The sequence below is a fragment of the Camellia sinensis genome, chromosome 1, assembly GCF_055761805.1.
Source record: "Camellia sinensis isolate YWXY chromosome 1, ASM5576180v1, whole genome shotgun sequence".
Taxonomy (NCBI): domain Eukaryota; kingdom Viridiplantae; phylum Streptophyta; class Magnoliopsida; order Ericales; family Theaceae; genus Camellia; species Camellia sinensis.
This window is the reverse complement of record NC_138961.1, coordinates 219,310,769-219,325,664: the sequence shown is the minus strand read 5'-3', so window position 1 is coordinate 219,325,664 and position 14,896 is coordinate 219,310,769. Positions and strand designations below refer to the sequence as shown.

General features: G+C 33.8%; 1 protein-coding gene across 7 annotated transcripts; it reads right to left on the bottom strand.

Annotated features, from left to right (window-relative positions):
- Positions 1-9,372: 9,372 nt before the first annotated feature.
- Positions 9,373-13,193, bottom strand: LOC114265157 (floral homeotic protein APETALA 2). 7 transcript variants are annotated; one of them, XM_082895446.1, is made up of 11 exons: positions 12,683-13,193; positions 11,855-12,417; positions 11,732-11,757; positions 11,617-11,647; positions 11,431-11,518; positions 11,172-11,317; positions 11,032-11,076; positions 10,447-10,538; positions 10,167-10,345; positions 9,879-10,064; positions 9,373-9,789 (listed from the first exon to the last, which is right to left on the bottom strand). In XM_082895446.1, the coding sequence occupies exons 1-11, from the start codon at positions 12,692-12,694 to the stop codon at positions 9,562-9,564; spliced, it is 1,596 nt and encodes a 531-aa protein (XP_082751572.1). In that variant the 5' UTR covers positions 12,695-13,193; the 3' UTR covers positions 9,373-9,561. The 7 variants fall into 7 exon arrangements, with proteins under 7 accessions (XP_082751572.1, XP_082751576.1, XP_082751581.1 ...); XM_082895450.1 differs by having other exon boundaries at positions 10,438-10,538; positions 12,664-13,189; XM_082895455.1 differs by having other exon boundaries at positions 12,664-13,189.
- Positions 13,194-14,896: the final 1,703 nt, after the last annotated feature.

Below are 14,896 nucleotides of genomic sequence, written 5' to 3'. Positions count from 1 at the left end.
GGGATGGCATGGGTAGCTTCCTTGCATCAAATATGACATGTTGGGATAGACGAGATGTAAATAGCACGTGTACATTGGGAGTTGGCGTGAAAAATGCCATAAACTTAGCCGAAAAAGGCCTTTGAGGGTCGAAAATTCAAATAAGCTCCTGAAGCACTCTACAGATGGCATGGGTAGCTTCCTTGTGTCAAATAGGACCTATGAGAATAGACAGGACGTAATTAGCACGTATACGTTAGGAGTTAGCGTGAAAAACGCCGTAAACTTAGCCGAAAAAGGCCTTCGAGGGTCGAAAATTGAAAGCAGCCTCCGAACCACTGTAGGGATGGCACGGGTAACTTTCTTGCATCAAATACGACCTGTGGGGACATATGGGACGTAATTAGCACGTGTACGTTGGGAGTTGGCGTGAAAACGCCATAAACTTAGCCGAAAAAGGCCTTTGAGAGCCAAAAATTCAAATCAGCCCCCGAAGCACTCTACGGATGGCACGGGTAGCTTCCTTGTGTCAAATACGACCTGTTGGGACAGACGGGAGGTAAATAGCATGTGTACATTGGGAGTTGGCGTGAAAAACACCATAAACTCAGCCGAAAAAGGCCTTTGAGGGCCGAAAATTGAAAGCAGCCGCCGAACCACTGTATGAACAGCATGGGTAGCTTCCTCATGTCAAATAGGACTTGTGAGGACATGTGGGACATAATTAGCACGCGTACATTGGGAGTTGGCGTGACAAACGCCGTAAACTTAGTCGAAAAAGGCCTTCGAGGGCCGAAAATTGAAAGCAGCCCCCGAACCACTGTAGGGATGGCACAGGTAGCTTCGTTGCGTCAAATAAGACCTGTGGGGACATACGGGACATAATTAGCACCCTTATACGTTGGGAGTTGGCGTGAAAAAGGCCATAAACTTAGCCAAAAAGGCCTTTTGGGGCTTGAAATGAAAATCAGCTCCCGAAGCACTCTATGGATGGCACGGGTAGCTTCCTCATCTCAAATACGACCTGTGGGGACAGATGAGACGTAATTAGCACGCGTACGTTGGGATTTGGCATGGTAAACGCCATAAACTTAGTCGAAAAATGCCTTTCGGGGCCAAAAATTCAAAGCAGCCCCCAAAGCACTCTATGGATGCTACGGGTATCTTTCTCATGTCAAATAGGACCTGCGGGGTCAGATGGGACGTAATTAGCATGCGTACATTGGGGGTTGCCGTGACAAACGCCAAAAAGCTTATAAATATATATTAAAGCTTATATATTACAGCTTATAAATATATATGTTATATAAGCATCTCTATATATTTAGTTTTATGAATAAAATATATATATGTTTACACTTTAGACTAAACTTGACTTGGGGCTCATGCCTGACTTGGGAAATTTCTTTACACTTTACACTGAACTTGAATAAATTCTCAACTCAACCGAACCCATCTGAATTGTAACCTATTTGTGACTTTCGATCATGATTACCAAGATTTTGACAATACCAACACATTTAAGTAGACTTTGTTCTATAAGCCAACGTAAATGTTACACATCACATACCTTTGCATTGAGTTTCCAAGTGCATTAAGTTTTATTCTAATACAATATTGTACACAGTACATACCTTTCCACATTTTCACATATTGTCATTGTGGAGATTTAGATCTTAGATTTTAAGTGTGAGATTTAGATCTTGGAAATGTGAAATTTACAAGTTACTGGGTAATAAATACACTCTTGAAATTGTATGATGCTGCAAAACACATGGACTATATATCATCATCTGTACAGGATCACCGTTGTGGCTGAACAACTTCTTGTTGAATTGGAATTTTAAGTGTTTTGCTCAACAAAAGAATGACTGTGAAGCTGATTAAAAAAAAAAAGAAACTTTTGGAGCTAATAAATGAGACCAGTGTCATAATCTTTTCATGGCAACTGTGAATCTGTGGTGATCATTCAACTTTAACCTTCCTCTCAGTTTTGTATTTTTCTGAAATTGTATATATATATGAACATATATTGTGGTGGAAACAAAATGATAGGTAATTATTCACTCTTCATGGATTTTATTTATTTTTTATTTTTCTTGTCTATGCTTAGATCTTTGCCCTCCCTAGAATCTGTTTTAGTGACAGCCTCATGTGCTAGTTCATCCTTTTTTTGTTTATGCTTAGATACATGATGCCAGGTACGGAGGGAAGGGCGCATCAAGTGGGTCCTGCCCCCTCAAACATTTGTACATACCTTTTTGTTGAAAATTTTTGTTTACAATGGAACTAATGAGTGTAATTTTTGTTGTGTTGATGGCTTTTGGCATTGACATGTGGATCTTCAATTTTTTTGTCCGGAAGATAATTCACAGTTTTGCAGAGTTAGGAAGTTTTTGGTCGTCCTCTACTTTTTGTGTGGAATTTGGATGAATCGTACATACATTTTTTGGTGGGGTACATAGTATTTTTGGACTTGTATTAATTTCTCTGGTGGTATATATAGATTACCTTTTGTTGTGGTATATATTACCATGGTAAGTTGTATCATGCCAAATGGTCATTACAATGCAGAGTATAGTAAAAATGTTTTGTGTATAGAGGACATTGTTTTGGTAACATATTTGGAATGTATGACGTTATTATTTGTAATTGAAATATATTAGTTGGTTTGTATATAAGTTTACATTGTAAGGTGTTCTTTTTTGTTTGATGGTTGTAAGTGAAACATGCATTACAGAATAGGTGAAAATATATGTATTGATTTATTTGTATACCTATTACAGGTTGCGTTAGATATATTCAGGTTGTGAAAAAATTTATTAAAATGAAAAAAAAACAAAAAAAAAATGATGTTTTTGGTGACAAAACAATTGGTAGCCAAAAAAAGAAACAAATCTTTTGGCGATTAAATATTTAGTAGCCAAAACGAATTGAAAACAGTTTTGGCGACTAATTGTTTTATAGGTAAAACTGAAAACACTTTTTTCGACGACATATTTAGTCGCCAAAACATAAATTATATGTCATAGGTGACTAAACTGTGTAGTAGCTAAACTAGAATCAACCTTTCCGCAACAAAACATTTAGTAGCTAAAAATAAAACTATTGGCGACTATTAATTTGGTCGCCGTAGATAATTGAATTTTTTGGCGACAAAAGATTTAGTAGCTGAAGATGTGAGTTAAATGAATTGATGTACCCTTTGGGCGACTAATCTGTTAGTCGCCAATCTGACTCATCAACGACTAAGGCACTTTTAGTCGCTGATAGCTGCTCCTTTTGCCTACTAAAATATTAGTCGCCATTCTGTTGGACTTTTGGGGACTAAAAAAAATTTAGTCGCCAATACCTTCGCCGACGATGTATCCTCGACGAAACCAGTGATCAAAATTTTTGGTCGGCAAAGCATTTCGGCGACTAAAACATTAGTCGCCAAAAGTATATTTTCTTGTAGTGTAAAATGTATATTTTATCTTATTTGTCTTGTGTTATCATACCATCGACCTTGGTTTAGCCTTGCTAAAAGGCAGATCGGTGTAATTATATTAAAACTATGACATTTTTTTTTCTACTAAATTTTAGGGAGGTAAGTATAATTTACCTTAAATGAGTAATATTACAAACCCACTTTTATCAATTCAGAAATTACCCAAAAAATAATCTCCACTGCATCCTACGTAGACCCCACATGGACTCTACACTACACAAATTAATTTCCATTACACAATCACCTACCAAAAAAATTCTGAATGGGTAAGTCTGGGTTACCAAACTTTACTAGAATGGTACTGAGATACTCTTGTTACATTGGTTGCAATGGAAGAGGTGAATATGGTCAAAAAATTTCTGTTTTTAAATTTTTTATTTTTTTGTTTTAAGATACTTAAAATTGTTCCGTAATTCTCAAGGCTATGAGACAAAAGACAAAGAAATTTGAGAACAAATTTTTTTTGGTGTCGGTGAATATATATAAGCTACATGGAAAGGGCAAGGTGAGGCTGAGACCAAAATGGAAAACTTGATCTATATTATTGAGTTCTTAAAATTTATTGTCTCATTTTCAACAAAATTATAAAATAATTTGGTTAAAAAAATAAAAATATTCATCATTTTTATATGATTACCTACTTTTTAAACAAAAATAAATTTAAAAAATCTAAAGTAATTTTTTGATGTTTACTTTTATCAAACTAATTTCTATTAAAAAAATAATAATAATAATTTTACAAATTCAACCCAACAATGAATAAATGAAAAAACCATTTGTAGATTACAATTACCCACGAGGCCATGTCCACACGTACCAAAAAAAAAAAAAAAAAAAAAAGAAAGAGAATTCCATATATGGGAAGCCTCTTCTTTAAATGCCATTAAAAAGTGGTCTCACCACAACTACTCTTTTCCTTTACTTACTTTCATTCAAAATGTCACCAAACTTCACCCAACCCTTTGATAAACTCATAAACACAACACTTCATTCATTGCTTCCTTTCTTCTCTCCTTTTCTTTTGCGATTCTTCCACTGGTACATAAATCAATAAGAGAATTAGAAACTATCTTTCACTTAAGTGTGAGACTTATAAAAAGGTTAGAATTATTTCATTTGAAGGGTAGTATCCAGTTATATGATTAGTTTATGTATTCCTGAATTATTTATTTCTTTGAAGATTTTTTTTTGGGTACAATATTTTAACGTTTAGGTTGGTTATGACAAGAATGCAAAATATATGTATATTGCTGCATTTGTTTAGAATGAAAATAGTAAAACATGAAAGAAAAGTTTTTATTTTTTACTTTTATACACCACACATCAGCCTGACTTTTAATTTGTAAAACATACAAGAATATTATTTTTTCATGAAAATTGCTTACTATCATGACTTTCTTTAAAAATTTCCATCTTCACTAATTACAAACTCACTTTTCACTATATTTGTTGCTAAATAACATTGTAAATTTTTGTTGTTCAGTTTTTATCTTATATTCAAATAGAGAGAGAAAAAAGAAATTCAACAGTGTTGCATTTACACAATTTTCTCCCTCACAAATCTCCCCGAATGAGATGGCAAGACAAAATGCAAATTTTATATTAGTTACTATATGTTAGAGCATGGTCCAACTTCTAAAATTTTGCTTGTCACATTATTCGCGAGTGCTAACAAAAATCTGGTTTGGGTCAAATCGACACAGAATATTTGACAGAGAAACCAAAATTTCACAAACAACAAATAGATCAAGCAACTACAGTTGGTGTCCTATACTTTGACAGATTTAAGGACTTCTTTGGAGGCTATCGACAGAGGGAAACAAACTAAAAATTGGTATTCTTTGCCGAAATTGTTACTTGTTACAAAGATGTGAACAAGAACAAAAACAAAAACACGAAAGAACCAGAAAAAAGTTTACTGATTACAAGAACCAGAAAATCATCACAGAAATACTGAATTAAAACTACTCCTAGAGAGAATAAACTACTCCTATGATATGTTAAAGTAATCTACTCCTAATTTTACTCATGTTGAGTGTTGATGATTGATTGATCCCTTTTCTCTCTGCAAATTCTTGACTTTTATATTTTCTTTCTTTTTCTTTTGCTCATGATCACATTCTTAACTGCTACTGTAACTACCTCTTCACTTCTAAGCTCTTAAACCTGACCAAACCTTCAACTCTTTCTATCGAACCAACTCTCTTCCATGCTGCCACGTGTCCCTTATCACTCTGAGTACAACATCGACAGAGAATAAGCCCCAAATTTCAAGCATCATCTCATACAAACCAGCACGCTAAGCCACAAACTGGTTGGTAACTGCTCCAAGGTTACTTCTACCACTTCACGCACATGATCGCCTTATTCATGTCATCTGTCCATCTGATCAATGGAAGACTTTCACTTTGACTCCATTGCCACGTGTCATCACTCAATTGGTCTGCCCGTTGATAAGAAATTTACGAAAATGGCTGCAAATAGGGAGATAAAATTGTGTGAATGAATCATTATTCAAAGACATTAGACAAAAACATAGAAGAGATGAGACCGAGAGTGAAACAAATGAGATAGGAGAGTTCGCATTGTTTTGTAGATCCTATGCAAAAGAAAAGAATCTAAAGAGAAGAAGATAGTCCTTTTAAAAACAAAAATGATATATCTTTTAATTTTATTTCAAAAGTGAATGTATAATGTAAATTTAAATTTATTAAAATATGAGTCGTAATTATAGTATTGTAGACCATTAAATTTATTTAAAGTAATTTTAATTAATTATTTTTTTTGAATTTAAAATGTAATTTTTTTGTGTGTGTGGTGTGTAGGTGTTTTTTTTTGGGGGGGGGGGGGGGGGGGGGGGTTCATAAAAGTTTTAACGCATACTAGTCTATAGGAATAGAGATAACACATGATCCCTAAAAATGCATGAGTAGCGCGTGGTCAAAAGTACAAGTACTATAGAGCTTGGACCACCTGAGAACAGAGTCACACCACACCTCGCTTTTCAGACATAATAACCATCAAAAGTACCCTAAAGGTTTAAGCACTCGTGTTTTGTTTTGTTATTTATTTATTTTTTTAATTATAAATATTTTCCATTTAATAGTGCAGAATGATTATGAGTTTATTTGGTGCCCTTTATTATAAGTTAAAACTTAATGATTAAAAAATATAAATTAAAATTATTCATCTTTGAACTTTTAAATAATTATTATTTTTCAATTTATTAAAACTATTTATGCTTAACGAGCTATAAACAAAAAGAAACTGTATCAAACAATTTAATACAAAATTTTAAATTAAAATAAGATATAACTAACTCCGTTTAGTTGCAACAAACAACAACAAATAAGTTTATACGATCAAAAATTAATTATTAATGTGTGGGGCCTAAATTTGTCCCTTGTAGAAAAACACAGAAAAAACTTACACTTCATGAGTTTTTCCATCCTACTGTAAAAATGTAATCTACTTTTGACTGATACCTAATTTTTCTTATTTTCTAAACATATTTTGTTTATATTTATTGAGCTTTATGTCGTAAGGCACAATAGATTGTTGTAGGAGCTTGACTGGTACTTCCCAAATTTATTTTGTTGATTTAAATTTTTTATTTTATAAGAATCTATAAAACTTATTAAACATATCATTTATCAAAAAAACAACGTTAGTAGTTGCACAACCAAATGAGATTTATTTTTGAAAAAAATGAATGCTATTATCCATTTTTTTATACAATTAGAACTTGATTATGTAGTTATTGATGTTAGATCAACTTATTTTTTTGTATAAATAATTGATCAACTTAATGAGTTTTTCAATATGAATAATACGGATTATCGAAGTACATTCAAAACAGATTCATCTGAACTATCACATTAGTTTATTGTATATAAATCCTTTTTCTCATGTGTGAGCATTGCATTAATTGAATAAGTCCCAATACATTACTGACATGGGAGATAGTGAAACAGTATAATGTGATGAAAAAAAAAAAAATGCGTTCATTGTCCTAGCAAAAGTTTTTTTTTTAAACTATTATTTCAAAACTTGGGACAGCTATTGGATCATTGTGGTCAAAAAGAACCAAAGGTTAAAAACAGCAAAAACAAAGGTTAAAAAAAGGGGTTTGGAATCATAGGAGTCTTTGGTGGCAGTTTGGCTCTTTGCTCTCATAACCCATCCATATGTATCTTAATTTCCACAAACACAACATGCAACTAAAAAATTGTTTTTTAATTTTAATAATATCTTAATTAATTCTTTAACTTTGATACACACAAAGATTTTATATTTACATTTCAAACTAATAATTAAATAGACCTGGAAAGTACGAGGGTTCTAAAATAATCAGTGATGACGTCACTGATGATGCAAAATACACACCTTATTTTTTATTCATTGTCATCATTCTTAACTACTATGATATCAAAGTGGGTTGCATAATCAATGCTCAATTTCTAGATTAATTAATTCTTAAGGTTCCTTAATTTTTTATTACTTTTTAAAAATCTTTTAAGAATTTTTCTTAAATCCCTAAACCTTAAGTACTTTTCTCTCTCTCCCTCTCTCTCTATGTATAAGCCGGCTAGTTATAGAATTTTGTAAGTAGAAAATTGATAATAAAAAATTTGAAGTTGAAAGCATTCCTCATCTAATTTCAAAAAAATCATCTTATTTAAATTATTTGTGTCTCATAAATTGTTAATAAAAATCATACTATATCAAATATTGGTTTGTTTAGGACAAATTTATAGATAGAGTAGGTATTGTATCGTGGTGTCCTATAATCTTAGAGACGTGTTAGAATTCTCTCAATATTAATCCAATTCGTTTATATTTTTATCTTATCGTGTGATGTTAAAGTGCGTGAAATACTTTTAACATAAATTCTCAAAATGAATAAGACAAAATCATAAATAACGTTAACTTTAGGATAAATTACATTAACTTTCCTAAAATTCAAAAAAATAAAATCACTAGTTTGACATAACTATTATGTTCTCAATGTAAATGGTATACGAAGGCATACATAAAAAGATAATAATATTCTATAATAAGCGGAATAAGTATTATAAAGACTTAAATCATCAAAAAAACGTAATATAATTGTGTTAAATTTGTAAAGCTCGTTGAATTTTTCTTAAAAATCTTATAAGAAGTCCGTGTCATTTAGCTGTAACCTTAACAGATCCATCAACACGATGTAGGCCTATCAGAGAGTCCTTTGAAGCTTTAGCTTAAGATGAGAAGTCCCTCTCGTCATAATAGAATGTCTGGCTCCTTCTGTCCAAAAGAACCAGAAAATATTTAAAAAAAAAACCCAAAAAATATGTCTGTAAAGTTATATTTGGAAAATTAATGCATGGTTTGGATTTAATTCTATACAAGAAGATCCACTTTAAATGAATCTTAACCATTCAAAATTGTTTCTGGGTATGTTTTCAAAATAAATTTTTTTAGTAGAGAACTGATTCAAAGGACGCAGAAGATGGTGACAATTCATCAACATCTGCTAATATTTCCGAGAACACTACCTCACTTCTTTCCATCACCTCTTTTTTCAAATTTCTACAATTTAAGCAAGTTTTTCTTTTAATGTCATGTTGATTGATACTAAAGCTATTTATAAAAGTCAGGTGCAAACTGTGATCCACAGGTCAAAATAAAATAGACAAAGTTGCTAAACAGATGAACAACAAAAGCATGACAATAACTACTAAATAAACTATATAAAAGTAAATAAATAAATAATAGCACGTACCAAAAATATGAACAAGAACCTACAATTGATGTAGTAATAAATAAGAGGGCAGCCTAAATAATAATACATATATACGGTTTTGGAAACACATAAATGAATCACAAATATAGAATAGAACGCATGAATATCTAGATCCTGATTATGCAAACGCTGAATTTATCTCATCTGATATTGAATCCAAGTTATGTACTCGTGACTTGGGTTTGACATACTATTTGGAGACCGGAAAAGAAGAAATTTAAGCTCAAAGCATTGATCTTTACATGCTTACAAACTTGAAAGACCTTGTTACATAAAAGATTTAAAAAACAAAAAACAAAAAGTTGGGTCAAGAGGGTCTCATCAGAGAGTGGAATCCATTTTTCTGGTGTAGCCAATTTTGGGGTCGGTTAGTTATCTGCTGTGGGAATCCTGATGATGCTGCAGCAGTTGCAAACAATTGCGGAGGATTGATGAACAGCCTTTGCTGATTGTTGCTCATTGACAGTGAGAGGTGATCGCCTCCGGTGGTGGCTCCAATTTGACCTCCATTGCTGCTGCTGCTAGGATACTGAACCTACAAGCACACGATTGAAACAATTTATTAGCCGGTCTAATTAATTAACCCAGTTATACCCGACTCATGAAATGGGTTTCAATACAGACTTGATAGTTTGATGAGGGTGAAAACGTGTGAAGCATTGAGTTTTCACTCTCCTTGACGAATTGCCCGGATCTCAGTGAACTCGGAGATTGAATGTGGGTTTGGCTCAGAAGTTGCATTGTCTGAGTCTCATTGTACCCTTCTCTTCTGTAGGAATTAATTCTATATGGTTCTTGTTGAATATTGAGCTGGGTTCACATTAATATAAGTTATGGAAATTATCAATATTATTAGAATAAATGGTTCAATTTAAGAAATTGACAAAATTAAACTAAGCAGTTTCTATGTACCTGCGGCCTAAATGCCCGGTTGTGCCAATCTGCTTCAAATGGTATGGTAGTACGATGCTGATCCGACTGATCAACATTTTGGATTTTGTTTCCCAATTCTCGGCTGTTTTTGTGTTTTGAGGTCGAACTGCCCAAGCTCAAATCTAAGTTATGGTCCGGTGCAGCATTTCTGGGAGATTCTGGGAAACAGATATATAGCAATCAAATTTGATTCAGAAACACTTTGAAATAACAAACATTATACAGAATTGGCATCAGTATTATTCAGTACTATAATTACCAGTAGATTTGAGCTCATCTTCATAGATGCTGGGATCGAAGTTGGTGACAGCCTCCTTGCCATTACACTTGATTGCAGCTTTATCATAAGCCCTACACAAAAATACCTCATAATATACTTGTCGCAAATTGATGCATTCATAGCAAAAGGTTAAAAAATGGAGTCAGAATCAGGATTTTAGATTACTGTATCCGGATAGGAGTCGATATTGGTCCCCATATAGCAACATTGGTAGTCTCAAGAAATGTGTATTACACGTTCATGAATTTTTTTTAAATCACTAGACACAAAAGAAGAAAAAAAAAAAAAACTTTTTTTTTTTTTTGATCAGTAAAGAAAATGAAATTTTATTAATAAAGAAGAAATACAAGATAAGGCTTGGCACAATTGCATCATAGTTCAAAAATACATTACAACTAGGTTGGCAGCTATTAACATTCAAATTATGAATTGGGTCATGACTTGGTTACATATAATAATGTGTTTCAAGAACGGGTCAATATGCATGCAATTTTATTTTTATTGTATATATGTATGGGTCCATATTTAAAATGGCAAATGGGTGGGTGAGAAGCATTAACACACCTGGCAGCTTCAATTTCAGTATCAAAGAGACCCAGATAGACATATCTGTTGAATGAGATGCAACAATAAATAAATATAAGAAAATTTTGAAAATAAAAGAAGAAAATGGGGATGAGAAGGATGAGGAGGATGATAGTTACTTTTTGCCCAAGAATTGGCCCATTCTGGCCTCCCATCTACCACATTTGTGCAAGGTGACACCCCTATATTTGGAGCTCCCTCTTGGAAACCCAGTACTCTGTCTCCTAAGTACATGCACAAATTCCTCCTTTGTTAGGTTGCTCATCTGTTACCATTACAATGAATCCAATCAACAAATACAACTCTTAATGGATAAGACTACACTGTTCATCATAAAGTGAATTTCAAACAATACTCTCTCTCTCTCTCTCTTTCTACCTGTTTCAAGTCTTCTTCATAGTCTTCTAGGCTGAAATTAATGTCCGCCTCCACTCCGCGAAACTTGATGGCTGCCCTATCATATGCACTGGAAATATTTTCTACATATATAAATCTCTGATCTGATCATATTTTCCAAAGAAGAAAAAATCAGCCTCAAATTTTCTCAGAGAAAATAGAGCTTACCGTGCGGCGGCGTGTGCAGTGTCAAATCCACCTGAAGAGAGAGAAGCATATTTTTCATCATAATTATAGCCAAAGAAACCATTTTTCCCAAAACACAGAAAAGAAAAAAACATACCCAGATAAACTTGTTTTCCGCAATCCCTGAATCATAAACAAGGAAACAACAAAGATTATACATGAATTGGATTCAAATCCAAAAGAAAGGAGAGAAAAGAAAAGAATACGAGGACTAACTAACCATATATGAGACTCCCACCGGCCAGTTCTCCGGTAAAAGGTAACACCTCTGTACTGAGAGCTTCTAGACCTTGGTCCACGGCGGCTCTTCCTCAGAGGCTGCGTCAGCTCCAAAAACTTCCCGATTCCTCCTCCGCCGCCGCCGAGAGGCTCCGGCTGGCCAAATTTAACTCCGACCCAGTGAGCCCTCGGAAAATTCGTTGCGTCACCGCCTGACGGAGTGCTCATTTCCGATGGAAAGAACTGCCGGGTCACAAGCCGGTCGCTCTCCGGCGAGAAGTTGCCGCTGCCGTGAGCAACCGGAAACCCGAATATCATACTGCTCCGCTTTCGTCCGCCTCTTTCGCCGCCGTCTTCTTCTTCTTCTTCTTCTTCCTCGGAACAATCTTCGATAACCACCGCCGATGAGCTGGAATTCGAGGTGGATCGGAGCCCGACCCGTTTACCCTTATCCTCGTCGGCGTCGATCGGGGAAGAACAAACTTCGGATTCATCAGCGTCCATTGTCTGATCAGGTGAGTCGTTTAGATCCCACATTTTTCTGTTTCTCTGATCTCTGAAACTCTTCATTAAAAAAAAAAAAAAAACACTAGTCGTTAGATTTGTGTTCGCTACTCTAGCATCTGGACAAGAATTTCGTGGTGGCCGCAAAAGTAGTGTGTGTGTGTGTCTCTCCTGTGTTGGTTTGTTTAGTTTCTCTCTCTACATGGACATGGGGAATAAAATAATGATTAAAATGAAACTGTGTGTTTGAGTCTACAACCAACAATCAACAATCAACAATCAACAATATATACTAAAACCTATTACCAAGAAAAGAGAGAGCTACCCAATACAGCATAGACGAGGCCAGTTTCAGGAAGCTTAGCCGAAAGCAGCCCCCTCCCTCTATTAGCTTAGCTACACCTCTCTCTCTCTCTCTCTCTCTCTCTAACACTCTCCACCTATTTCTCTTTTTCTACAATGACTTGAATGGAGTCTCTCTCTCTCTCTCTCTCTCTAAACACTTTTTTTTTCTTTTTCAATCATTCATAAATTCATTCACAGCCTCTCTCTCTTTCTTTTTCTCTGTGTATATAATATATATCTCTGTCCGGTTGGGTTGTTCTCAATTAACCTCTCTGTTTTCTCTGTAACTCTTTAGTTTTTATCACTTTCTTTGTTTAGTAAGAGGAAAATGGGAAAGAAAGAACCGTCTCTTTCTTGGACAGCTTTCCGACGTTAACCAAATCGAAAACCTCTCACTCTTTCCCTCTCTCTCTACATTACCCACAAATATAGAAATAGATAGAGAGAGACGCACAAAGACTAAATTATCATTTCATTTCATTTGATTTCATTCATTCATTCATTCACACCCACCACATCACACCTCCACCAATCTTTATCTCTCTTACTTTTCATGGGGTAAATTTGGGGAATATGGGAGGGTATTTTGGGAATAGAGGTGGTGATATTATTATTGAAGAGAGAGTCAGGGCCACGGCGGAGGGAGGTGGTGGAGCTGTGGTTGGGGGTTCAGAAAAGGAAAGGAGGAATAATAGCGGAAAAGGAAAAACTTTCCAGAAATGTCCAATCCAAGAGTACCGGAAGGGCCAACCCATTAGCCTCTTTTGTTCCTTTTCTATTCACCCATTGGCCTCTCTCCTTCTCTTTTAAATATTCTATCAAATATTTTAAACTTATCACGTCAGATTAGATTCACACAAATTTACATAGATTTCACACTTATGTAAAAAAATTTAATAAAATATTTAAAATCTCTAACATAACTCACCCCAAATCTCCCTACCTCTGTATATGAGAAGTTATTGGTTAGTTGACCAATTGAGGAAAAGAAGTAAAATTTTAAATTTTAAATTAAGTGATTTAAAAATATAGAAAGACATTAACATTTATAAGAGTAATATTACAAATTTTAAAATTCTATAAATTGTTTTAGTAAATATCTTATATAGACGTGAGATTTACATAAAAACTCATATAACACGAGTTTGATAAAAATATTTAATAAAAATTTGGAAGTAGTTTGTCTCCAGTCCTTAATCGGATTAGACGGTGTTGTTCGGTCCGTGGAGGCTCACCATGGGTCCCGTTTTAATAATCGAAATCGTTTAATGTGTAGAACTCGTTGAGTACATATATGCCTATGAAAAATCACGTTGATCGGATATCAATAGTTATCTCATCTTATCAATTTTTTTGTCAACCGTTAATTTGTTCACCGTCTATTTTTTTTATACAAAACTGATTGGATCACATAACTATCGACATCCAATCAACGCAATTTTTTATATGCATATAATACTCAACGAGTTCTATATATTGAACGGTTCGAATTATTAAAATGAGACCGTGATAAGCCTCCACGGTTCAAATAGCACCATCTAATCCGATTAAAAATCAGAAACAAGTTTCTCCCTAAAAATTTTGATATATTTTTTAAGATATCCAATATTTTTTAATTTATAATTAATTTAAAGAGCTATGCTAAGGATCCCAAACAAATTATTAAATTTTCTACCACATCTCTCACATGGATATGGGACCCACACACATTTGATTTGTGTGGATCCCACACCCATATAAAAAATTTGATAAAAAATTTAATAATTTATTTGAGGTCCATAACATTTTTCTAATTTAAAATATGATCATGTGATGCATCATGAGTCACCAATAATTTTTCGCGTGTACCTCGTATTTATTAACCCAAGTTGCCCACTATTACCTTCTCTCACCGCTACTGTCTCTCATGGCGCGTTTACTTCACTACAACTTATATGTAGCAAATGCAATACAATCCACGAGGGCAATTGCCCTTACTTTATGAAGAAAAATGCTATAATGCAATTATTATTTTTAAATATTTTTTAATAAGTCTTTTATTTCTATTTTTACTTCCTTAAAATATTAAAAAAAAAATGAAAATTTTTTAGTAAATGTTAAAAAAATTATTTATTTTATTAGAAAAAACAGTAATAGGAAGCATTTCTAATTGACTCTTCAAATGAGGTATGTTAGAGCATTCATATCAGCGATC